The sequence below is a fragment of the Macaca thibetana genome, chromosome 3 (assembly GCF_024542745.1).
Source record: "Macaca thibetana thibetana isolate TM-01 chromosome 3, ASM2454274v1, whole genome shotgun sequence".
NCBI classification, from domain to species: domain Eukaryota; kingdom Metazoa; phylum Chordata; class Mammalia; order Primates; family Cercopithecidae; genus Macaca; species Macaca thibetana.
Window position 1 is genome coordinate 57,105,088 of NC_065580.1, and position 27,156 is coordinate 57,132,243.

The 27,156-nt window shown below is 39.4% G+C and overlaps 1 protein-coding gene across 8 annotated transcripts in view; it reads left to right on the plus strand.

Annotated features, from left to right (window-relative positions):
• The window catches only part of PHTF2 (putative homeodomain transcription factor 2), a 160,002-nt gene that overhangs the window by 69,665 nt on the left and 63,181 nt on the right, over positions 1-27,156 (plus strand). For all 8 annotated transcript variants that reach the window (XR_007723983.1, XM_050782751.1, XM_050782755.1 and 5 more), the window contains one exon: positions 27,073-27,129. Coding sequence is in view for 5 of the 8 variants with exons in the window: in XM_050782751.1 (XP_050638708.1) it covers positions 27,073-27,129 (57 nt within the window). In the remaining 3 variants the exon portion in view is untranslated. The remainder of the gene's footprint in view (positions 1-27,072; positions 27,130-27,156) is intronic.

Below are 27,156 nucleotides of genomic sequence, written 5' to 3' on the forward strand. Positions count from 1 at the left end.
AGAAATATGTAAACAAGGATGGTGCTGTAGCCTTGATTTATATTTTGTACACATGATTTAGTCAGGGTTGTGTTTTAGAATGATAAATCAGAGTATATGCTATGATGAGTAGTGAAAGAATGCAAATAGGCTTTTACATTCTTTCCTTGTCACATGCTGCAATATGAAGGAAAAGGAAGCATTAGGTAATATCCAGATGATGTAATGGCTAATTATTGAGCTTTTGCATGTCTGTTCCTGTTGTTAGCCCCATACGTATGAGCACATTTAATCCTTATAATTACCCTTTGATTAATAATACTAATTATTTTACATATTGTTAAGGCTAATTCTTGAAGAGTTTTGTATATTTTTATTTGCTTTTTTAATAAGCCCTGATGGCTTGCCTGCTGGCAAGATAGCCCACAGAAGGTAATACAGGGAGAAGTATATGACAATGATTAGGGATTAAATGTAACCCTTCCCAGACATCTCTTAGTGATCAGAACCAAGGCAAGTGAACGTAGGGTCGTTTTTGTGGATGTATATTAATGAAATTACTGGTGGGTAAGAGCACAGCTATGGAGCCAGGTTGTCTGTATTTGAATTCCTGTTTATTGCTACTGTTTAACCTTGTACAACCTAAGTTTTTATACTGTAAAAATAGAGATAGCAGTAATATCTACTTAGTAGTGCTGTGGGAATTAAGTAAATTAATATGTGGAAAGGGTATCAGCACTTGGTAAATAAATTCTAACTACTACTTACTGCTGTTATTGTAATATTGTGAACATTAACTGCCTCAACTGGCATTTGAGGAGTAAAAAGCAGAGACGTTAGTATCCTTCAGTAACCATGGTTGGACTGTCTATCCAAGGTGGGGGAAGGGGGCACAGCTAAGGAGTTCTGGTATATCATAGGAAAAAAATTATCTAATAGTAGATGGCAGTTGAGAAGAAATATGTGAGAGCTTTCATTTTTTTTCTTCTAGCATCATCTTAGATTGGGTGATAGACGGTGTAATAAAGTAAATACTTAATCTACAGCTTCATGCTGTAAAACATCTGTGCAGTTCTCCTGTACATATGATCTTTTGTTTTAGTAGATTGATGAATCCCTGTTTAAGGAATTTACAAAGTTGGCAGAACTTTAAAGCAAGTTGTGTTCTGGGAGGCAAATCATGCCCAATACCTTTTATAAAGTAGTTAATATAGATGAGAGAATATCATAAATATACCCTTAATGTTAAGAAACATTTCCTTTTTTCCCCCCATTCTACATGAAGTGCCTTGGTGGAAACTTCCCAGTCTCCTTGGATGGCATTTAGCCTCTTATATGTGAAAGAAATAATAAAATTTGATTTTTTGTTTTTTTCTTTTGAGACAGGGTCTCACTTTGTTGCCAGGCTAGAGTATAGTATCCTGCACTATCGTAGCTCAATGCAGCCTCCAACTCCTGGGCTCAAGCAGTCTTCCTGCCTTAACCTCCCGAGTAGCTGGAGCTACAGGCATGCACCACTTCGCCTGGCTAATTAAAAAAAAAATTTTTTTTTGTACAGAACAGAGTCTTGCTTTGTTGCCCTGGCTGGTCTTGGACTCCTGGCTTCAAGCAGTCCTCCTACCTCAGCCTTCCAAAGTGCTGGGACTACAGGCATGAGCCACCTTGCCCAGCCAAAATTGGACTTTTTATTACAATCATGAATACAAAGAAAAAATGAAAGCTATTCTTAGTAATCTGATTAATTAAAAACAAATTTCAGCAAGTCAAAGAATGGATATACCTGAAATGGGTAGTATATTTACTTAATTCTCATCTCAACAAGTAGTTTGAAACGGTTTCTGCCACTGAGAATAGCAATTTCCACATTGCTATTATTTTGAGAAAAGACAAATCAGATTTATCCTAGGAAGGCAGCATTATATAATGGAAAGCCTGTGGGCTTTTATGCTTTGCAGGTGGAATCCAACTTCTGTGTTTTAAAAACTATCTGACCGTGGGCTAACATCTCTGAGACTCAGTTTCCTCATGTTTAAAAGGGGAGTGATAATGTTAACTTTTAAATGATTTTTGAGAAAGCTCTAACATAGTATCTGAGAAATTTTAAAATAAATTTTCCCTTTCATTTTGACTTGAACAATTTGAATTCGTACCACACATAAATATAGATCCTATTTGTATTTTATTCATCTTAGTGACTTAAAAATCAAGCAGGAAAAAAACAAAAACAAAAAAACAAAAAAGATCTTTGGAATAGAACATCCTTTCAGTCTGGTTCTGTCATTGGTTGTCTTTTGACTTTGAGCAAGTTATTGAAGGTCTTTACATCTGTTTCATTTTTTATTTTTAAAATTTTTAATTGATACATAATTATATGTCTTATGGGATACATGTAATATTTTGATACTTACATAGAATGGGTAATGATTAGATCAGGGTAATTAGGCTATCCATTACCTCAAACATTTATCATTTCTTTATGTTGGGAACATTTTAAAACTACTCTTCCAGCTATTTTGAAATATATAATAAATTATTGTTACCCTCCTGTGCTATCAAACACTAGAACTTACTCCTTCTATGTGTGTTTTGCACCCATTAACCAACCTTTCTTTATCCTCCTCACTTCCCAGTCTCCTGTACTACTGTCTACCTCCATGAGATCAATTTTTATAGCTCCCATATATGAGAACATAGCAATCAATATTTGTCTTTCTGTGACTGGCTTATTTCATTTAACATAATGACCTTCAGTTCCATCCATGTTGCTGCAAATGGCAGGACTTCCTTCTTTTATATTGCTGGATCATATGGTAGTCAATTTTTAGTTTTTTAAGGAACCTTCATACTGTTTACCATGGCGGCTGTACTAATTTACATTCTTACCAACAGTGTATTAGCATTCCTCTTTCTCTACATCTCACCAGCATATGTTATTTTTTGTCTTTTCAATAGTAGCCATTTTAACTAGAGTGAGATGATATCTCATTGTTTTGATTTGTATTTCCCTGATGATTAGTGATGTTGAGTTTTTTTGTTGTTACTGTTTTGGATTTTTTTTTTTTTTTTTAACATACCTTTTGGCCACTTCTGTGTCTTCTTTTGAGAAATATCTGGCGATATTTTACCCATATATTTGAATTGGATTATTTGGGGTTTTTTTTTGCTGTTGAGTTGTTTGAGTTCCTTATATATTCTGGTTATTAATCCTTTGTTGGATAGGTAGTTTGTAAATATTTTCTCCCATTCTGCAGGTTGTCTCTTCACTCTCTTGTTTTCTTTGCTGCGCAGAAGCTTTTTAGTTTCATATAATTCCATTTGTCTATTTTTACTTTTGTTGCCTGTGCTTTTGGGGTCTTACCCCAAAATTATTCTTTGCCTAGATCAGTGTCCTGAAGTGTTTCTCCAGTGTTTTCTTCTAGCAGTTTTATAGTTTTAGGTCTTGCGATTTTGTTTCCTTTTTTTTTTTTTGTGACAGAGTGTTGCTCCGTCTTTTTTTGTGACGGAGTCTTGCTCTGTCGCCCAGGCTAGAGTGCAGTGGTGTGATCTTGGCTCACTGCAAGCTCTGCCTCCCGGGTTCACACCATTCTCCTGCCTCAGCCTCCCGAGTACCTGGGACTACAGGCGCCTGCCACCATGCCCAGCTAATTTTTTATATATTTTTTTAGTAGAGATGGGGTTTCACCGTGTTATCCAGGATGGTCTCGATCTCCTGACCTCATGATCCACCCGCCTCAGCCTCCCAAAGTGCTGGGATTACAGGTGTGAGCCACTGCGCCCAGCATAGGTCTTATTTTTAAATCTTTAATCCATTTTTTTTTTTTTTTTGTATGTTGTATTAGGGTTCTCTAGTGGGACAGAACTAATGAAAAATAATTATATATATATATATATATGAGTTTATTAAGTATTAACTCACACTGTCACAAGGTCTTACAATAGGCCATCTGCAGGCTGAGGAGAAAGGAGAGCCAGTCTGAGTTCCAAAACTGAAGAACTTGGAATCTGCTGTTCAAGGGCAAGAAGCATCCAACACAGGAGAAAGATACAGGCTGGGAGGCTAGGCCAGGCCATTCTCGCTTGTCACATTTTTCTGCCTGCTTATATTCTAGCCACACTGGCAGCTGATTAGATTTTGCTCACCTAGATTAAGGATGGGTCTGCTTTTCCCAGCCCACTGACTCAAATGTTAATCTCCTTTGGCAACAGCCTCACAGGCACACCTAGCATCAATACTTTTTATCCTTCAATCCAGTCAAGTTGACACTCAGTATTAAGCATCACAAGCCCACCTCTTGTCAAAATGAACCCATACACATCTCCTGAGATCATATATAATCTTCAGATAAAGAAAATAATAAGCCTAACATAATACAACTATCCTTTGTACAACCAGAAGTGCACCAATCCCCATTCCAAATAATATTACGTGAAGTTAACAATACTTAAATGCTGATATGAAGTCAATAAATCTTATGTCACATGATAAAGGAGAAAAGAAATAAAAATGAAGTTATTTTCTTAGTACAAGTGTATACATGCACACACAGTTTTAACAGAAGAAGGAGGAAACACTCATGAGAGTTACAGTCCTTGTTTCTGCAGCTGATCATGTGGTTGTAGCTGGTATTGATGACTACCTTCTTCTACTACCCATTCTGTATTCCCTTGGCCTTCAGCAAGCACCTCAGCAAGTCATGGTTTTTTCCCTGGTGGAGTGACCAAACCTTCATTCCTGAATGGTCTGGGTCATTTTTGTCCTGTGTGAACTGGGCTGTTGTAGTTTCCCATTGACCTTAATCACAGGGCATGGTGATACTAAGAGACACCCTAATGGATCTCATGTATTCTGTGCATACTCTTCCTTACTTCCGTTGTGGAGTAGTAGACTGATTTCATCTTGATAGTCTGGGCCAATCACTGTAACTCCCTTCTTAGCCTGTTGACTTAAAGGTAGGAGGAGCCCGAAGTGTCCAGGTGGCAATCTTAACTTCAGTTTAATGGAGTTGTTTTGTCTCCTAGTGGCAGTGTTCCTCCCTCTGGAACTGAGACCTCCAGGCCAGCAGAACATAATGTCTCAGGAACAGGAAGCAAAAATTTTACTAGTGGCTCACTAGGGGTGATGGTGAGTGGTGCTACTTCCACTTCTACCCCTTGATTCCTGAACCTGTGAATCCTGGCTATGGGAGAAACAGTACCATATATTGTATGCTGATTCAGAGCATACACTTTGCCCCAGCCCTGCAAAGTATTGTCACCTAGTTGTCGTTGTAATTGTGACTTTAAAAGCACATTCCACTGTTCTGTCAATCCAGCTGCTTCAGGATGATGGGGAGCATGGTAAGACCCGTGAATTCCATAAGCATGAGCCCACTGCCACACTTCTTTAGCCATAAGTGAGTGCCTTGGCCAAAGGCAATGCTGTGTGGAATACCATGGTGTTGGATAAGGCATTCCATGAGTCCACGATGGTAGTCTTGGCAGAAGCTTGCATGCAGGTTAGGTAAACCCATATGTGGAGTAAGGGTTTATTCCAGTGAGGACAAACCTCTGTCCTTTCCATGATGCAAAAGGTTCAATATAATCAGTCTGCCACGAGGTAACTGGCTGATCAGCCTGAGGAGTGGTGCCATATCAAGGGCTCAGTATTGGTCTCTGCTGCTGGCAAATTGGGCACTCAGCAGTGGCTGCAGCCAGGTCAGCCTTGGTGAGTGGAAGTCCATGTTGCTGAGCCCATGTGTAACCTCCATCCCTGCCACTTTGTTCATGGGCCCATTGGGCAATGAGAGGGGTGGCTGGGGAAAGAGGCTGAGTGGTGTCATCCTGTCCACTTGATTGTTAAAATCCTGCTCTGCTGAGGTCACCCACTGGTAAGCACTCACATGGGATACAAATACCTTCACAGTTTTTGACCACTCAGAGAGGTCCATCTACATAGCTCTTCCCCAGATTTCTTTGTCACCAGTTTTCCAATCATGCTTCTTCCAAGTCCCTGACCATCCAGCCAAACCATTTGTCACAGCCCATGAATCAGTATATAATTACACCTGGCCATTTCTCCTTCCATGCAAAGTTCACAACCCCAGGTACACTGCTAGAAGTTCTGCCCACTGGGAAACCATCTGTGAACCAGGCCCTAGTCTTCTCTTTCTCTGTCAGCTGACCATAGGGAACTCCCCATGAGGCCATCGTTGCAGGCTGAGGGAGAGAAGGCAGGCTGGCAGGAGTGGAGACCGTGGGCATTTGAGGCACTTCCTCATGTAACTTATTGTGCATTCAGGACCTGTTCGAGCCCAATCACGTATATACCACTTCCATTTGATGATAGAATGCTGCTGTGCATGACCCATGTTATAGCTAGATGGGTTAGAAAGCACCCAGTTCACAATAGGCAGTTCAGGTCGCATGGTGACTTGATGACCCATAGTCAAACGTTCAGTTTTTACCAAAGCCCAGTAACAGACCAAGAGCTTTCTCTCAAAAAGAGAGTATTTACCTGCAGAAGATGGCAGGGTCTTGCCTCCACTGTAATTCACCTATGGGGACCTGCCAAAGGCTCCAAACAGCATCCCTATCTGCCATTCACACCTCAAGCATCATTGGATTGGCTGGGTCATATGGCCCACGTGGCAGAGCAGCTTGCACAGCAGCCTGGACCTGATTCAGAGCCTTTTCCTGTTCAGGACCCCACTCAAAACTGGCAGCCATTCAGGTCATGTGATAAATGGGCTGGAGTAGCACACTCACATGAGGAATGTGTTGCCTCCAAAATCCAGTAGGCGATGGGCCTCTTTCTTGGTTGTAGGAGGGGCCAAATGCAGCAACTTACCTTCACCTTAGAAGAAATATCTCAACAGGTCCCACACCACTGGACCCCTAGAAATTTTTCTGAGGTAGAAGGTCTCTGAATTTAGTCAGATTTATTTCCCATCCTCTGGCACACAAATGTCTTACCAATAAGTCCAGTGTGTTTGCTACTTCTTGCTCACTGAGTCCAATCGGCATAATGTCATCAATGTAATGGACCAGTGTGGTATCTTGCGGAAGCAAAAAGTGATCAAAGTCTCTCCGAATAAGATTATGACACAAAGCTGGAGAGTTGATACACCCCTGAGGTAGGACAATAAATTGCTTGCTGGTCTTGCCAGCTGAAGGCAAATTGCTTCTGGTTGGCCTTATGGACAGGAATGGAGAAAAAGGCATTTGCCAAGTCCATGGCTGCATACCAGGTACCAGGAGATGAGTTAATTTGCTCAAGCAATGAAACCACATCTGGTACAGCAGCTGCAGTTGGAGTCACCCCTTGGTTAAGCTCATGATAATCCACTGACATTCTCCAACATCCATCTGTCTCTGCACAAGCCAAATGGAAGAGTTGAATGGGAATGTGGTGGGAATCACCACCCCTTTGTCTTTCAAGTCCTTGATGGTGGCACTAATCTGTGCAGTCCCTCTAGGGATGCAATATTGGTTTTGATTACTGTTTTTCTAGGTAGAGGCAGCTCTAATGGCTTCCATTTGGCCTTTCCCACCACAATAACCCTCACCCTACTGGTCACGGAGCCATTGTGGGGGTTCTGCCAGCTGCTAAGTATGTCTGTGCCAATTATGCATTCTGGTACTGGAGAAATGACCATAGGATGAGTCCATGGACCCACTGGACCCACTATAAGTCAGATCTGAGCTAAAACTCTGTTAATTACCCAACCACCTTAAGTCCCTACCTTAACAATGACATTTTGGGTCCCTTAGAATCAGTGTCAACTCAGAGCCAGGGTCCAGTAGTCCCTGAAATGTCTGATCATTTCCTTTTCCCTAGTGAACAGTTACCCTGGTAAAAGGGGAAGGATGGGAGAAAGATTCACTGCATAAATTATCGGTAGTGTAATGGGGCCCCTCGTTAAGGGGACCCGGCCTCCCCTTCATTCAAGGGGTTCTGGGTCTGTAAAAACAGCTCAAGTCTGGAAATTGATTGAGGGGCCATGATTCTCTGTTTTTATAATTCAAATTAGTCTTTTGTCCATTTGACCTAGAAGTTTTCTGCTTGTATAAATTAAGCAGAAATGAAGTAGGCTTCCTATCAGTTTTACTTCTAGGAACACTGTGATTAATTAGCCAATGCCAGAGCTCTACATGAGTCAGACTTTTCTGATTGCCGCTTTGTCTCTGCTGTCCATTATGGTAGCCACACCCACCTTGCCTTTGAGGGTTGATTGCTGCCACTTGGCCCCTGCCACCTGGGATCCAGTTATTCCCATTGTAATTTAAATTTTGTAGTTGAGAGACTGCACTTCCCACTGTTAGATCTGACGTACCCAGAAGAGCAATTACAGGGCTCTTCGGAGATGCAGGTGCTACCCTCACAAATCTGTTTCACAAGGCATTGGTCAAGGGTACCTCTTCTGGACCCTCTCAGCTGGGGAGGTCAGTAGGTCTAAAGTTACTAGGTCTAAAGTCAGTAGGTCACTCCACCAGCCCAATCTCCCTAAAGCTTTAGATCCTTTTCTCTACGTTAAACCAAGGAAGATCAGACATTTGCAGCTCGCTCAGAGTGGGCCATCTTTTAATCCATATCTCAGCAAAACAGGCAAATAAGCTATTAGAACCTTTTTTTTTTTTTGAGACGGAGTCTTGCTCTGTCACTAGGCTGGAGTACAGTGGTGTGATCTTAGCTCACTGCAACCTCCGCCTCCCGGGTTCAAGCGAGTCCCCTGCCTCAGCCTCCAAGTAGCTGGGATTACAGGCATGTGCCACGCCTGGCTAATTTTAGTAGAGACGGGGTTTCACTATGTTGGCCAAGATGGTCTCGATCTCCTGACCTTGTGATCCCCCCACCTCGGGCTCCCAAAGGGCTGGGATTACAGGCGTGAGCTACCATGCCCGGCCTAGAACCTTTTTTAACTCCCGGAGTTGGAGCATTAAATGCAGAGTCCCTACTTAGTGGGCCCAAATCCATAAATTCAGCCTGATCCAAGTCTGTGTTCCTTCCATCATTATCCCACGCCCTTAATATCCATTCCCATACCTATTCTGCAGATTTCTATTTATATAAATTAGAAAACTCAAGCAGATCTTTTTGAGTGTAGCGCATGTCCTCATGGGTCACACTCTCAACCCCATCTCTAGGGGCCCGCTGGGACTTTAGTTATGGGTCTAGAAGCAAACAGGGGTTTGAGTGGTGGCACCTGAGGAGAATCAGTGTTATCTTGCCTTACAGCTGCCTCAGGGGAGGTCATCACTGTTGCCTCAGGCAGCACAAGGTTTATCTCTTCAGATGAAGGTGGAAAGGCTAATGGCAGCATGGGTCGGGGAGGGGATGTTGCCACTACTGGGGATAGGGAAGCTGTTTCTTCTGGCAAAAAAAGGTTCATCAGAATTTACAAACTCAGTGTCCTGCCTCATCGAGGTCCTCCCACATGTCCCCATTCCACGTTTCAGAGTTGCATTCTTTTCCATCAATGCACTCACTTTAACAATAGACACCTGGTGATGCTGTGCATGCACCTTCCGTTGAAGGTCAGCCACTTGTGTGATAAGAACTTGTGTCTGGTTTTCCACAATTTCGGCTATTTCTGTAGAGGAGATAAGATTCTCACCCAGGGCAATCTTAGCAAATTTGAGGCTCAGTATCTGCTTCTGAAGCCAGGAGATAGAATCCCTGAGTTCATAATTTTCTTTCATCACTTTGTCCACTGAACTTAGGAGCAACCAACCAGTTTCATTATGTTCCATGGTTCTCCACATATGGTCAAAGGTATTGTGTTGAGTCACTCCTTGCCTCTCACAAGTGATGAATCAGAAGTGTCAAATGCATTTATTTTGCATAACTCTCCAAACATCACGCCAAGGACTAACAGTGTTCTCCATACTATTAGAAGTAGAGTCCTGAGCATTTTTGGGTCTAATCATATTAAGCAGCCAACTCCAGAAACCCCAAAACCAACAAAAGAACTCCATCCTTAATATTCTGTTCCTCTAGAACCACTCCTGGTACCAAAATCTGTTAGTCAAGGTTCTCTAGAGGGACAGAACTAATGGAATAACTATATATATAAAGGGGAGTTTATTAAGTATTAACTCACATGATTACAAGGTCTCACAATAGGCCGTCTGCAAGCTGAGGAGCAAGAAGAACCTGCCTGAGTTCCAAAACTGAAGAACTTGGAATCCGCTGTTCAAGGGCAGGAAGCATCCGGCACAGGAGAAAGATACAGGCTGGGAAGCTAGGCCAGTCTCTCTATTCATGTTTTTCTGCCTGCTTATATTCTAGCCAGACTGGCAGCTGATTAGATTGTGCCCACCCAGATTAAAGGTGGGTCAGCCTTTCCCAGCCCACTGACTCAAATGTTAATCTCCTTTGGCAACACCCTCATAGACACACCCAGGATCAATACCTTGTATCCTTCAGTCCAGTCAAGTTGACACTCAGTATTAACCATTACATATGTGGTAAAATATAGGGGTCTAGTTTCATTCTTCTGTATGTGGATATCAGTTTTCCCAGCACCATTTATTGAAGAGACTGTCTTTTCCCGGATGAACGTTCTTGGTGCCTTTGTCAAAAATCACATGGTTATAAGTATGTGGATTTATTTCAGAGTCCTCTGTTCTGTTCCATTGGTCTCTGTGTCTATTTTCTGCCAGGCTCATGGTCTTTTGGTTACTATAGGTTTGTAATATATTTTGAAATCAGGTGGTATGCTGCCTTCAGCTTTGTTCTTTTTGCTTCCAGTCACTTTGGCTATTCTTTTTCTGTATTATGTGGTGCCGTATGAATTGTAGGATTGCTTTTTTCTGTTTCTGTGTAGGGGTTGCGTTGACTCGGTAGATTATCTTTGGTAGGATGGTCATTTTCACAATATTCTCCTAGTCCATGAGTGTGGGATGTCTTCATTTTTTTGTGACCTCTGATTTCTTTCATCAGTGTCTTGTAGTTTTCTTACATAGATGTTTCACCTCCCTGGTTAGATTTATTCCTAGGTTTAAAAAAAAATAGTTTAATTAAAAAAAAAATCTATTCGTGTGTGTGTGTGTGCGTGCGTGCGCCCGCGCACGCGTATGTGTTTTAAAGAAAACAGTCATCTTCTTTAAAATTGGAATAACTCTGTCTACTTCCAGGATTGTTATAAGGATTAAACAACATTGTTTAAGTAAAGTAGTTGGCCCAGAGCCTCCTATATCATGGTTGTTATATTTCTTGGCTAATAATAACAGATAATGTTTATTTATTTATTTATTTTATTTTATTTATTTATTTTTTGAGACGGAGTCTCACTCTGTTGCCCAGGCTGGAGTGCAGTGGCACCATCTTGGCTCACTGCAAGCTCCGCCTCCTGGGTTCACGCCATTCTCCTGCCTCAGCCTCCCGAGTAGTTGGGACTACAGGTGCCCACCACCATGCTTGGCTAATTTTTTCTATTTTTAGTAGAGACAGGGCTTCAGCACATTATCAGCACATTAGCCAGGATGGTCTTGATCTCCTGACCTCGTGATCCATCTGCCTCGGCCTCCCAAAGTGCTGGGATTACAGGCGTGAGAAACCATGCCAAGCCAACAACAGGTAATATTTATTGAACACTTCATGTGTGCCACACAATGTCTGAAAGTACTTTACATACATTTCATCATCACAAAAACCCTATTAAATACATATTACTGCCATTATCCTGATTTTATAACTGAGGCCATTACAGTTTAGAGAAGTGTAGTAGTTTTCTTAAAGTCACACAGTGCCTGCGTGCTTGAGCCAGAATTCAGATCTAGTTGGTCTGGGCCATAGTATCTGCACTCTTTACTTAACAGTGATTTCACTCCCCACTTAACAACCAAATCTCCCCTATTTCTTTTACTTTTTTCTTACCTGGCTTTGGGTTCTTAGGTGGTTGAGAGAAGTGGCATTAAATGTGTTGTCTGTGTCTCATTCCCTGCCTGGACTGCCATCAAGGACCAGTAAATGCTCAATAAATGGTAGCAGCAGTTACTGATTATTAATACAACTATCACTTTAACTTAAGTGTTTTTATTCTATTAGAGGTCTTGTACATTTACTGACTAGGTTGATTTTGGTCAGTGTTATTTAACTGAGTAAATTCAATTTTTATAAATGCATCTGTGGCCAAGAGAGTTATAACCAGTGTCGATTAATGTCTTAAATTAGGTGGGAAGATGAAGTTCATGTCTTTTGGAGTTTTTTTCTCTTTTAAGTTTGATATGTAAAATATGAGCAACACTGTTGTTAGTGGTAAAATGAAGATAATGTTTATATCCCATCTTCCACTGTGTTTCTTTGATTTAGAAGCTAAAAAAGTCAGCTGGGCTTAGTGGCCTACATCTGTAATCCCAGCACTTTGGGAGGGCAAAGAGGGAGGATTACTTGCGCCTAGGAGTTCAAGACCAGCCTGGGCAACAAAGTGAGACCCTGTCTCTACAAAATAAATAAATAAATATAAAATAAAATAAAGTAAATTATCTAGGCATGGTAGTACACGCCTGCAGTTGCAGCTACTCAGGAGGCTGAGATGGGAAGATCACTGTGATTGCACCACTGCATAATTTAATAATTTATTTTAAATAATTTTCAGTGATTTCCATTCTATAATAATTCAAATAACACTTATCAAAAATTCCAAATAATTATGAATTGAGTAATGTTAAATTTTATGGATTTGGCTCTAAAAGCTTTAATACTTGGGAATTATTGTTATAGGTTTGTTAAACAGAACTTGGGTATTTACTCTTAAGTATTTTCACCCTCTGTTTGATTTAAATAAGATATATTTGAATTATTTTCCCATGATTAATAGAAGTCAGTAATGATCTTTTCTTTTTCTTTTTCTTTTTTTATTTTTATTTTTTGAGACAGTCTCGCTCTGTCGCCCAGGCTGGAATGCAGTGACACAGTCTTGGCTCACTGCAACCTCCACCTCTGAGGTTCAAGCGATTCTTCTGCCTCAGCCTCCTGAGTAGTTGCACTGTGCCACCATGCCCAGCTAATTTTTGTATTTTCAGTAGAGACAGGGTTTCACTATGCTGGTCTGGCTGGTCTTGAACTCCCGACCTCGTGGTCCCCCCTCTCGGCCTCCCAAAGTGCTGGGATTACAGGCGTGAGCCACCACGCCCAGCCAGTGATGATCTTTGCTTTCCTCACTAGCAGGGTCTTCACAATTCATCATCCAAGGTTGAAAGCAGAGGTTAAATTATCTTTGCTAAAATGACTTTTTGGGAAAGATTATTAATCACATAGTCGCTTGATAAATAAATCCACTCAGAATGTACTGCCATGTACCCGCAAGTTGGAAAATAAACAGTCTTCATAAATTATGCAGAATGGTATTGGTTTGCATGCATTAACAGCAATGTTCTCATTAAACTTGGGCCAGGGAAAAACACCACGGTGTTCTGCTTCTACTTTTCATCACATGTGTAAACTGTGCCATCAGCCAGCTAAGACGTGGGAAGGAAAGGAAACCAAGGCTGTGTAGGGCCCCTTAGCAGCAGAATTTCTAGAAACTTCTCTCTTGGGATCTGTAGTTAATGTTAATTTTATTCCTCTGTATTAGCTGTCTGTCTCTGTTTCTCCTACTCATGTGATGTCTGGAATGGAAAGTCTGGCTCCACTTGAGTTGTGTGTCTGCCTTTGGATCATTGTTGGGAAGGGGATGTGCAGGATAAAATAACACAGACGTGGAGGTTGGGAGTCTCTGTCAGAGTATAGCAAGACTTCAGTACTTTACGCTTAGTGATGTAGTTGCCCAATTAATTCATCTTGCCTACTGCCCGGAAAAACCAAGGCACTGAGAACAGCAGGTTTTTGCAGCCAAGAGTTGAAAAATCGCAGGGCCAGGCAAGCAGAAAAGAGAGTTTATTATTATTCAAATTGGTCTATGAAATTTTGGAGACTAGGTTTTGTTTTGGTTTTGTTTTTATTTTTTGGATTTTTTAGGATAATTTGGCAAGCAGTGGGCTAGGGAATAGGAAATGCTGATTGGTTGGATCAGGGATGAAATCATAGGTTGTTAAAGCTGTCTTCTTGCACTGTCAGTCCCCGGGTGGGATTACAAGACCAGTTGAGCCATTTTATGGGTCTGGGTGGCGCCAGCTGGTCCATCAGAATGCAGGGTCCAAAAAATACCTCAAACGCCAATCTTAGGTTTTACAATAGTGATGTTATCTGTAGGAGCAACTGGGGAGGTTATGAATCTTGTGACCTCTGGCTACATGACTCCAGGGCCATAATTTCTAGTCTCGTGGCTAATTTGTTAGTTTCACAAAGGTGGTTTCAAAGGAGGGGGTAGTTTTGGGAAGGGCTATTATCATCCTTCCTTTAAACTATAAGCTAAATTCCTCCCAAAGTTAGCTTGGTTGCTCCCAGAAATGAGCAAGCACAGCTTGGAGGTTAGAAGCAAGATGGAGTCAGCTATGTCAGATTTCTCCTACTGTCATAATTTTGCAAAGCAGTTTCAGTGATTGTTTTACTGATTTTACATAAGGATAAGGAGAGATGGGTATTGAATCAACTAGATGTGTGTTTTTAATCTCTAAATTAAAGATTTAGTTCTTTAAGTATTAAAAAGGGTGGCTTGGCATTTGAGGGTTATTGAGGGACCCCTGAAGTGGCACTGTATCTAGATAGATCTATCTAGATCTAACTAGGTAGGTGGATCTATCTAGTTCACCTGGCCAAACGGCCTTTTTTCAAACCTGCTTTTATTCTATGATGCCGTGGTTCATAGTAGCAATGCAGTCCCAGGTACTTAAGCCAGAACCTGTCATCTTTATTTCTTTCTCATGCATCCATATCCAGTGAGTTTCCTATTCTTGTACATTTTATCTTACAGACATTGGTCCTTTCAGACCATCTCTCAGTGGCACGCAATAGTACTTGCTTGATTCTGCTTTGAATTTGACTTTTTGAATATTTTTTCTTTGTATTTATAACTTCTTAGAAGCAGATTCTACTGTAATCATAGTGTTACTAGTGTTGAGGGCTAATCTTTTTAATATTTTTTGAGGACTGAAGGACAGTAGTTGGGGAGGAGTCAGATGAGACAGTCCATGGCTGTTGCTGCTGCTTCTCATATGGCCAACCCCTCATGGCTGCAGAGGCCAAAAGAACTCGTGATGGCCTTCTCTCCTTAGCTTCTTCCAGAACTTGGAATTCTCCCAGCTCTACCACAAAGCTGTTGCCGAGCTCCCTTTCTTCCATTCCCTCCCTTTCCTGTATGAACCAGTTGAATTATTTCCACCACCACCTAATGCAATTTAAGTTACTCTTCTGTCACACAGATGGAATAATTTTGTTTTCCTGGGTAATTGGCACATTTTCACATTTTGGCTCTTTAACTCATTTTTTTTTTCCTGATGTTCAAGAACGGATGGATAATTGACATAGCCAATTGTTTATCGTCTATCTGCCCTTTTATGCTACTTTAATACTACTAAAATTTCTGATGGTTTTGTTGTTAAAATATCTCTTTAGCTGAAAGTTTCTCTTATGTATCTTATAGGAAAAACCAAATTTATTTTCATAAATTGATTTTGAGCAGTGGCAGTTGCTTTCTTAATAACTCGCCCCCTTCTACTCACAGTACTTTTCCATGAGAAATGTATACAAAAGCATCTAGCCTAACACCTAACACTTGATTGTTAGTTGAGGGTATTAGCTCCCCTTTCCTCTTCATTTGTAAAATACTGGTTTTTATTATAAATGTTAAAGTGATACATATGTATCATAGGAAAAGTGGAAAATGCAGGTTAAGTATAATAAAAGTTAAAATCACACAGTTGCTCTACTGTTGACATTGTGACTTTTCCCCAACAATATTAGCATCGTATTTTTTATTTTCCTGTTTTCATGTAACATTACCAAAAGTATGTTCTCACATTACTAAATATCCTTAAAAAACATAATTTTATGACCGTAACATTTTATTCTCTGAGTATGCCATAATGTATTTATTAAGCCATTTTCCTATTTACAGATAGCTTCGGAAGTTGTCAGACTAATCTTTTATTTCTTTAGGAGCATTTTAGAGATAGAGATTTCTCAGTAACTCAGTAAATAGGAACATTCTCAGGCTCTTGAGATATCAGTCCCCACATATAAAATCATTCTCCCATCTTAGCTGCCATCCCATCCTGTATGTAGATACCCTCTTCATCTCTCTCAAGATCTTTATTCTAGACCTTCTTTGTTTTTCTTGGGCTCCAACACCTCACACCAAGATGTCTTACAAGTGGATGTCCTCCTTACGCTGCTTGAGCTTCTGTACCCTGTGCTGGGTCACCCCCACATGTGGTCATCCTTCTTGCTCTGCTTAGGCTCTGACTCTCCTCACCCCCACAAGGTCCTCCTTCACATCCCAATTGGATTGATACCCCATGCTTTGCTACACCCATGCATCAGGCTCTCTCCACTGTAGCTCTGGCACCCTGCTTTAGGCCCCCATGGTTCTGCCCCATCTAATGGCTTTAGTGCTGAATTGTTCAGGAGAAGCAGAGGGAAAAGAGAAAGGAAGCTATAAAGATTAAATGAGGAAACTTGCAAGTGCATAGTATCATGCCTGGCATACTGTAGGTGTTGGTGGTACAGTATGTTACGGATATTCAAATTCCACTCCTGATCCTGGACTTTTGAACCTTGGTGGTAAAAGGAAAAATACAAACATAACTTACTTGACTGCTTCTAATACCAACTCGGCTGCATATGCTCTATCTGGTATCCCTCCAATCACTGTCTCTAGTGGACAATATATTCTGTCTCTCCAAGTGGTTGTTTTTTACCTTTTTTATTGTCCCCATTCCCCAAACTCCCCAGCTTCCAAATCTCCTCTAATGACTGCCTACTGTTTAAATGAGATTAAGTTTACTGACATTAATGTATTTAACTGCCATGACCACTTCAAAATATTTCAGTATTTTTAGCCCTCCTTGCTTTACCTTCTTTCTTGAAACTCTTTCCTTGTTTAGCTTTTATTAGTATATTGTCCTAGTCCTCTTCCTACCTATCCAATTTTGGTAAGTCTCATTACCTGCTTTTGATTCTTCTCCCCTCCATATATATGTTTATCCTTCTTAATATTTTGTTCTTGGTCTCCTTAATATATTCAATTTCCTTAGGTGATCAAATTGACCAGATAACATCCAAACACCCAATTTTTGCTGCTGAGGTCCAGATTTTGTACCTTCCCAACTCTGCTGATCTCTAGCCATAATTCTTGGCTGTCTTAGGCTCCAATGGCAGTTTTTTTTTTTTTTTTTTTTTTTTTTTACTTCTTTTTTCTTTTTTTGTAGAGACAGGCTTTCGCCATGTTGCCCAGGTTGGTCTTGAACTCCTAGACTCAAACACGGCCCACCTCAGCCTCCCAAAGTGCTGGGATTATAGGTGTGAGCCACTGCACCCAGCCAAATGGCCTTTTTTCAAACCTGCTTTTATTCCAGGATGTCATGGTTAATAGTAGCAGTGCAGTCCCAGGTACTTAAGCCAGAAACTGTCATCTTTATTTCTTTCTCATACATCCATATCCAGTGAGTTTCCTATTCTTGTACACTTTATCTTACAAACATTGGTCCTTTCAGACCATCTTTCAGTGGTATGCAACAGTACTTACTTGATTCTACTTTGAATTATGACTCTGTGAATATTTTTTTCTTTAGATTTATAACTTCTGAGAGGTAGATTCTACCATAATCATTTCTTTTCATTGAAATAAAGAATACCTTCAAGACGTTTTTCTAAACTTGAGTCAGTGTTTTACTATGTCATTAGCTGGCTTTCCTTGGCAATAGGAGATTGATCAGGATTTGTGATTTGGTTATAGGTATGTGGTCTGTAGTATCCTTTTTTGGGGATTAATGCAGAGAATGGTGTTGTTTTAGATGATGTTGGGAATATTTTAAGTAACTTTAGCTTTAATTACTGATAATTAATGGAATCTTTGATAACTAGCTAGATTTTAGTATCTGCAGATAAGAATGTGTTTGGTGTTTTGATCCAAATGGGTAGCTAGATATATAAATTGACAAAATTCTAGAAATCTGTTTTCTTCCTTGAAAAGTCACATTGTCCCCCAACCAAAAGATTTCAAATCTTGAAAAAAAAATTTATTTATTTTTAAATTTGCCTTCTACTCAAGTAGCTTTACTTTTTTTGTAACACTTTTTTTTATTATATTCCGATAATGATTGATAGAAAATAAATAAATGATTGGTTAAAGCAAAGAGATTTGCAAGTGGTTACAAAGCAAACTCTTTGCTTATAGTCAATAATATTTATTCCATGGTTTAGACTTCTTTTCCCAATTAGGATATCTTAAATTTGAATACTTACCCATTTAAGGTCTTCCTGAAATAACTCTAGAATTGTAAGGCAATATTTTTAATGATTGGGTTAAAGATCTTCTATGGTTTGGCCTCTCATAATGCTTTTAGAGTTTTTTAAAAAGATTGATTCAGAAAAGTTAGAGATTTGGTAAAATAATTTGGTAGTTGTTATGCATTTGAAAGAGTTGCTAGCTTTGGACATTTTCTCAGACCATAGCTTTCTGTGTGACATTATTATCATCATAGTTTATATTGTGTAATTAAATGATTCATCTTCCTCATTTGATCCTCATCATTAAAGTCACCTGAGTGTCTGACGTCTACAAACTTCTTTAGGGGTGTGTGTGTATGTGTGTGTAATTGTCCATTGCACATCTGTGTAATGGACAACTAGAAACATTGAACAATATGTAGATTAAAATAGGATGTTGTAAAAAAAAAAAGAATGGGGTAGTACATAAATTGAGTAGTAGTGAGAATAGTAGGTTAGAAATAAGGCCTATTAGGAGCAGTTTCAGGATTCAGAGAGATTTCTAGGTGGTTCAGGAGACAAATTTGTTTGAGAAGTAGTAGTTATGAGCCAAAAAACAGTGAAAACCTATATGATATCCAAAGGATTGAGAACTTTACTTCCAAATTAAAAGTCTTAATGTCAAAATAATTATTTTTTACTATTTCTGGATAAGATTTGTCTGAAGGTTATTCATCATTCTAATGATTTTAAGTGGCCCAGATGTCTCTTCTTTATTTTTTGTAATATGAACAGAAGTACTGAGAATAATTGTCGAATGTTCATCATGACAACATAATTTTGGGGATTATAGATAATAATTTTCTTTCATTGGTGATTAGTGTTTTATTCTCACATCCACTATTTTGTTCAGTAACTTAACTTTGTTATATCACTTAGCCCTCTCGGTTTTCTCTTTTTTATCAAATTTATAGGTAGATAATTATGGCAATGCAAACCATATATTTTAGGTATCTTGGCAAATGTGATCTTGTCAACAAAATGATTTTGTTGACAGCTCCATTTTCATCTGTAAACTGTAAGCAGTTATCAAAAGTATTACACTGGCAATTAATTAGGAAAAAGACTTTTATCTGCACACCCCTGTTTTGGCTTTCTTCATTATATCACTCTCTATGCCTTTGTGTACTACTCATAACTTAGCTCCCACTTATAAGTGAGAACTTACGGTATTTGATGTTCCCTTCCTGAGTTGACAAAGTGTATTTTCTGACTGATAACATTTATTTTTATAAAAAGACTCAAAAAATTACGTTTGGTTGTCCAGCTATTAAATCACCATTAAAATATGGAATGTTAGCCGGGGGCGCTGGTTCACCCTTGTAATAGACAACATTTATCCTGGCACATGATTGGCCTCTGATGTTTGTTGCATGGGGTTCATCTAGGAAGAAATTGGGACTCTGTTTTCTTTTTGTATGGTATTTAGTGTTTGTGAGAATTTGTAGCTTGCTTTTCAGAGTTTCTTAAATGAGATTCAGAAAAAAGAAACTAAACATGGTGGTAGGAAAAATTAGGGCTTTGACATACAGTATTATGATATATCTGTTCATTAGTTAAGGAAACTAGGTGCTTTAAATACGTTTGCAAATATGGGTCTCCTTTTGCCTTGCTTATTTTTATTTGTGAATTATTAATCTTTTATCTAAGCACTTAATCTAATTAAACTATTGATAACTACCTTTTTGAAGCAAGACACCTTCTCTTTGGCCTCTTGATATCTGAGCCACTGCTGTTCTGAATGTGATAACCTAGGGGTAATTAGATAGCCTAAGAGTAGCTTTTCAAATTGTTTTTCAAAGATACTTCTTTTCTAAAATTCCTAAGTGATACATGTTTCTCATTTCACCATCTAATTATCTAGGTTTTAATATTTGTATTTTTGATATCATCATATTCATTACAAAGTTTTTTCATAGGAGCCAGAGCTGACCTTGGCAGATACGTAGACAAAGGCAGTCTTTTTCTCTACCTACCAATCATCCTGTTTCTTTACCCTTTTCTTTCCCTCCCAGTTTTCCCTTCCTCCATTTCCCCCTTTCCCCTTATTCCCCTTTCCCATTTCATTTTGTTTGTCTCAGTGTGTAGAGACTTGTAAATATATAAAATTAGAGTAATGGTAGGAGGAGGTAGATGATTCTCTATAAAGTTCCTATTCAGTGATAGTAACTTAACTAGTTACTGTGGAACATATTAGTTTCTAAGATAACTAGTTCAAATTACTTTGGAGTTCAATAGACCTGGGTTAGAATCCTGGTTTATAAAAGTAGTACATCTCCATTGTGGAGAGGGGCAGGGGGAGGAAGTGATACAGTGGCTGGGCGCAGTGGCTAACACCTGTAATCCCAGCACTTTGGGAGGCTGAGGTGTGTGGATTACTTGAGCCCAAGAGTTCAAGTTCACATAAGGAGCAACATAAGGAGCCCTCATCTCTACAAAACATAAAAAATTAGCTGAGCAAGGTGGGGCGCACCTGTGGTCCCAGGTGCTCAGGAGGCTGAGGTGGGAGGATTGATTGAGCCTGGGAGATCAAGGTTGCAGTGAGCCAAGATCATGCTACTACACTCCAGTTTGGGCGACAGAGTGAGACCCTGTCTTTAAAAAAAAGTGATACGGTAACAGTGAATATAAGGCAGAAAGGAAAAGTGCTATTGTCTTTGGTACTTCTCAGAGGTAATCATTATTAATGATTTTCATGTATTCTTCTAAATATCTGCTGTATGTATTTACATATATTTAATATAGCATATTCGCTATGTTAATTTCAGTTTTTTACAGCATGTTTAACGTGTTCATTTTCCTGTTAGAAATTTTCCTGTTAGAACAGTCTTCAGTAGGTCAGAAAGCATCTAAAGAATATTAATTTAGTGGAATTTTCATCTGTTTGATATTACTAAATTCTAGTTTCTCAATTCCTTTTTTTTTTCTTTTGAATCTTATTCCTCTTACTGCTTTCAGGATGCTGTTCCATAATTATTGTTTTTTTTTGTTTAATCAGTTTTGACCTCTGTAATGGCTCAAACTTTAGATGAGAAAACAGAAGTAGAGACGACAGAAAATGATATTTGTATTTTAAGACTTCAGTCTTCTCAGGGAAGTAGTAACTGGCTAGACATTCTTTCAGGAATGGTGATGGTCACAGTAATTAGGAATTAAAGCTTGTGGGAAGAAAATCTTTAATTGACCTTGCTGTCATTAAGAGGAAAGAGTTATGGTGAGGCATTGATATAGGAGTGCAGGACATGTTGCCAAAGATACAGGATGAGTTTGTAGATGACAAAGTGCTTGGTCATCTGGGACCAGGAATGGAAAAGCTGACTGTAAGTCAGCTCTGAGTATGAGTGCACCAGAGGCTTAAGGTATTCAGGGCATCTCTGGGAGTAATAACAAGAGCATTGATAAAGTTGCTTACCATAGCCAAGCACCAGAGAAAGGACTTCACATTCTCACAATGTACAAAACTATTGGCTACAGAATATAAATCAGGATTTCAGAGTCTCCTCTTATGTGATGGAACAATGTTTTTTCCTCCTTGAAGCAGATCATTACTTACGAAGAATATGGTTGGATATCTATACCATTACTTGTACATTAATTACCTTGGTATATCTCTTTCTGTGTATCTATCAACAAAACATTATTTGACTATATCTCCTTTTAGAATGTTAAGTACTTTCTTTTTTAAGACAGAGTTTCAATCTTGTCGCCCAGGCTGGAGTGCAATGGCGCGATCTCGGCTTAACGCAACCTCTGCCTTCCGGGTTGAAGTGATTCTCCTGCCTCAGCCTCCTGAGTAGCTGGGGTTACAGGCGCCTGCCTCCATGCCCAGCTAATTTTTTGTATTTTTAGTAGAGATGAGGTTTCACCATGTCGGCCAGGCTGATCTGAACGTCTGACCTCAAGTGATCCGCCCACCTTGGCATCCCAAAGTGCTGGGATTACAGGCATGAGCCACTGTGCCCGGCCTAGAATGTTAGGCACTTTTAAAGAAATCTCTTTTCTGTGAACCTATGGGTTATGTTGAATAGGCCCTTTTCTAAACACACAAACACCGGAGGCATTGGGGGAGGGAGAAGAAAAAGAGAACAGTTAAGAGGTACCAAAAATGTTGAAGTAGTCAAAATATTACATAATATTTATTTCTCAATTGAAGACATACTATCTTCTTAAAATTACTGTACCATTAGACAAACGTTACCACTGAACTTCTTTTAATCTTTTGTATGCCATTTTTTAAAAAGTAGTTATCTTCTTCCTGAGTTTTCTTTCACAGAGAACTATAATTGAACTTGGCCTTGTGATTTAATTTTATGTAGAAGAAATTTGTTAAAAACCACCTATCAAAGTTGTGTGACTCAGTCAAGTCTGCCAAGTTGCTCTGGGCAACAGACTGAGACCCTGTCTCAAAAAATTAAAAAAAAATTAAAAGGGATACAGTAACAATAAATATAAAGCAGAAGGGGAAAGTGCATTATTTGTGTTTAAAGGTAAAGTGGAAATGTGTGTTAATGGGAATGTCTGTTAGGGGTAAAATATAAATGTTGGAAACTGTTTTGGTATATTTGTGTGTTAGAGGTAAAATAGAAATGTTGGAAAACCTGTCCTGTTATTTTTTAACTTTGGTAGCACAGCTCTGCAAATTATTCTTCATCCATGACCCTAAGTCTTGAGAAGATGGTTCTTCTCTTTCCTAGTCCTAAGTGTCACTTCTTTTCTTGCCCTATAATGATTGACAATAGAATTATGTTTCATTCAGGGAAGAGCTTCAGTCTAGCCACAGGGATTCTGATTTACTGTCTTGCCAGCTGGGAATAAAGTGAGACTAAAGGCCAGAAGAGATCTTTAGAATCCCTTCACTCTTACTTCTAGCATCTGGCTACCACTCTGATTTCATGAGGCCTCTGATGTACTACACACATATCCCAAGAAACAATTTCAGAGATAATTCATTCTGAATTCATATGTAAGGGTAATTTGTTGAAGGCATATACATTATTAAGCAAAACCCTGAACATCTCCTTCTGAGACATCTGCATTTAGGTTAACCAGCATCCTCACAGTTTTCTCCAAAAAAGTAGTCTGTTTGCTTAAGTAACTAAAATGTTCATTCTGGTGGTATTTTTATTTTTTTTTGAGACTCTGTCACTAGGCTGGAGTGCAGTGGTGCGATCTCGGCTCACTGCAGCCTCCACCTTCCAGGTTCAAGCGTTTCCCCTGCCTCAGCCTCCTGAGTAGCTGGGACTACAGGTCTCCACCACCACGCCTGGCCTTTTTTTTTGTATTTTAGTAGAGACAAGGTTTCACCATGTTGGCTAGGATGGTCTCCATCTCCTGACCTCATGATCTGCCTGCCTTGGCCTCCCAAAGTGCTGGGATTACAGGCGTGAGCCACTGCGCCTGGCCTATTTGGTAGTATTTCCAAAACAAAAGAAGTCTGCTGCAAAGGAGAACTGATTCCTGCACTTACAGACATTTAATTGCTGTAATTGAAAATGAAATTTATCTAGCTTAAAAAAATTAAGACCCTACCCCGACACCATGAGACATTCTATTAATAGTAAAAGTTGCCCTTCCTCTCACCTATCAAATCTTTGAATAAATGTGTCTTTCCAGTAAAACAAACCATTTTATCCTGTGTCTTTTTTAATAGGAATGTCTATCAACCCACCTTTAGGATTGCATTCTGCTGTTTACAATGAACTATGTCAGCTTTCAGGAAGCATTTCCACTTTTACCTACTGCTTCACTGTGGAGTTTCTTAGGGTTTCTGTATCTTTCTAAGCCTGGGCCTCTTGAGTACCATGCTGGAGTTACACTGAACCTAGTTATGCCAAGGATTGACATGCATTTCCGATTTGGTCTGTTGAATAGGATTATTTTATTTTTCCTGATTTTAGGATTATAGGACATATATCTACACATTCACATTCTTGAGTCACCTGGAAATAAAAATAGTTCTTTTGTAGACAAGCTAGGCACCCTTTTGTATATGAAAACAAAATACTGCCGAAATAGTTATTAAAACATGTTGGTATCTATTCTTTATTGGTTTTAAGTAGTATTTTACTGAAAAGTATGCAGTGCATTGGAATGTTACACTTTTTTTTTTTTTTTTTTTTGAGACAGGGTCTCACTTTGTCACTCACACAGAGTACAGTGGCATGATCGTGGCCCACTGCAGCCTCGACCTCCTGGGCTCCAGTGATCTTCCCACCTCAGCCTCCTGAGTAGCTGGGACTACAAGGGCACACTACCATGCCCGGCTAATTTATTGTGTTTTTTGAAGAGACGGAGTTTGGCCATGTTTCTCAGGCTTAAACTCCTGGGCTCAAGCAGTTCTTCTGCCTCGGCCTCCCAGAGTGCTAGGATTGCAGGCATGAGCCACCGTACCCAGCCTAAAAAATAAATTACCGCACCTGGCCTAAAAAATAAATTTTTTATTTGCATAAGCCCAGTTATTCTGAATTACTCAATTAGAGCAGAATTATTCGTGTGGAATCTATGTTCCTGTACTTACCTTTTCTGATTTTAAGGAAGATGATTGATTGATTGAATTTAGAATTTAAGAGGATGAGGGGCAACTAGTCACTGCAGGTCAGCTCTACCATTAGGACTAACCAGTTGGTTATTGTTTACCTAGAGTTTCTTAATCCTGCTTCATAGAGACTCATGGCAGTTTTAGTTACATATAAGCATGTTGTTTGGTCTAGGTGTTACAATATTTTAATTTTGGGGGTATAACACGATTTTGTTGTTGTTGTTGTTTGTTTTTTGTTTGAGACAGGATACTCTGCTGCCCTGACTGGAGTGCTGCAGTGGCATGATCATGGCTCACTGCAGCCTCAACCTCCCAGGCTCAAACAATCCTCCCACCTCAGTCCCCTGAATAGCTAGGACTACAAGCATGTGCCACTACACCCAGCTAATTTTTTAATTTTTTGTAGAGACGGGTCTTACTACATTGCCAAGATTGGTCTCAAACTCCTGGGCTCAAGCAATTCTCTCACCTCAGCCTCCCGGAGTGCTGGGATTGCAGGCAAGAGCCACTCTGCACTCAGCCATAATATGATTTTTAAAATAAAAGAGTCATAGGAAAGTGGTAAAAAAGAGAATAGGATTTACAGGACCAGAAGAATTAATATGAGCAAGATAATGTATAAGAGAGACTAGCCGGGCATGTTGGCTCACGTCTGTAATCCCAGCACTGTGGGACTATGGGAGGCCGAGGCAGGTGGATCACGAGGTCAGGAGATAGAGACCATCCTGGCTAACGCGGCGAAACACCGCCTCTACTAAAAATAGAAAAAGTTAGCCGGGTGTGGTGGCACACACCTGTAGTCCCAGCTACTCGGGAGGCTGAGGCAGGAGAATCGCTTGAACCCAGGAGGCGGAGGTTGCAGTGAACCGAGATCGTGCCACTGCACTCCAGCCTGGGCGACAGAATGAGACTCATCTCAAAAAAAAAGAATAACAGACATTAAAGGCTCTTATCGAGTCACTTAAGTTATTTTATTCTACCTTTACGTTTAAACCATTCTGGTGTTCTCATTTTCTCAGTTCTTGAAATTGAGATTTAAAAAATAATGTATAGATTAAAGGACTTTAGGGTAAATTATGTTGTGAGTCAGAAAATACTCTTTCTTCCTGTATTTTCTTATAATATCTTTGTCTATCTTTGGTCATTTTCTGTCTCTAGTCTCTTAAGTGTAGTTATCTGAAATATTTTTAATTTATTAGGATTCTAATTTTCAATTAATGCAAATAATGAAAACTCCTAGTCACAATTGTATGGTGTTGACCCATTTCAAGTGGAAACTGGAAACAGTAGGAGCTAATAGGAAATAACTTGGGTGGGAACAATAAAGAATGATTTGGTCATCCTGCCCTGTTGGAGGTTTAGTTCAGAGAACTTTCCAGCATCTAAGAATAAATAAAAATAGAAGCCATAAGAAATTCTGCTTCATAATTATTTCCTGTGTCTTCAATCATTTCACAACTTTGTTTTCCAGTTTAAACTTTAAGTGGTAATTGTGGTCTGCATGTTTATAAATTTGTAATTGTATTGAATATTAGTACTTTTCTTCTTTAAAAATAATGCCATAAAGAATTTATCACTTGGAAGTTTTTCCCCAAATGTAACAGAGCTGTAGCAATTGTGTTTATTTACAATTAAGGATTCCCTAGGGTGGTGGTTTTCAACATCAGAATCATCAGGAGGGATTTTAAAAAGTTTTTTAATTTTTATTTTAGGTTCAGGGATACATGTCCAGGTTTGTTATATAGGTGAACTCATGACTTGGGGGTTTGGTATAGAGGTTATTTCATCACCTGGGTACTGAGCATAGTACCTGATAGTTTTTTGTTTTTTTTTCTGAACCTCTCCCTCCTTTGAGCCTCCTCCCTCAAGTAGGCCCCAGTGCCTGTTGTTCCCTCGCTATTCAAGAGGGATTTTTAAAACATAGGTTTTGGGGCCTCACGCCTGTATTTCTGATTCAGTAACTCTGGAATGGGGCCTGAGAGTTTGTATTTCTAACAAGTTCCAAGGTGACACTAATACTGCTGGTCCTGAAATCATACTTTGAGAACCACTGCAATAATACGATACTGATCTGAGAAGTCTGAGATAGGGCTAAATCTAATCTGTGCTGAATGAATACTGAGTTGCTTATATTTCAAGCAGAGTTATACCTATCTGATGGGTACCAGCAATCATCATTTAATGTAGTGTTGTCTTCTTTTCATAGATTGGAGCATATGATCAACAAATATGGGAAAAATCTGTTGAACAGAGAGAAATCAAGGTAATGAGTTTCATTTTGTTTATTTTG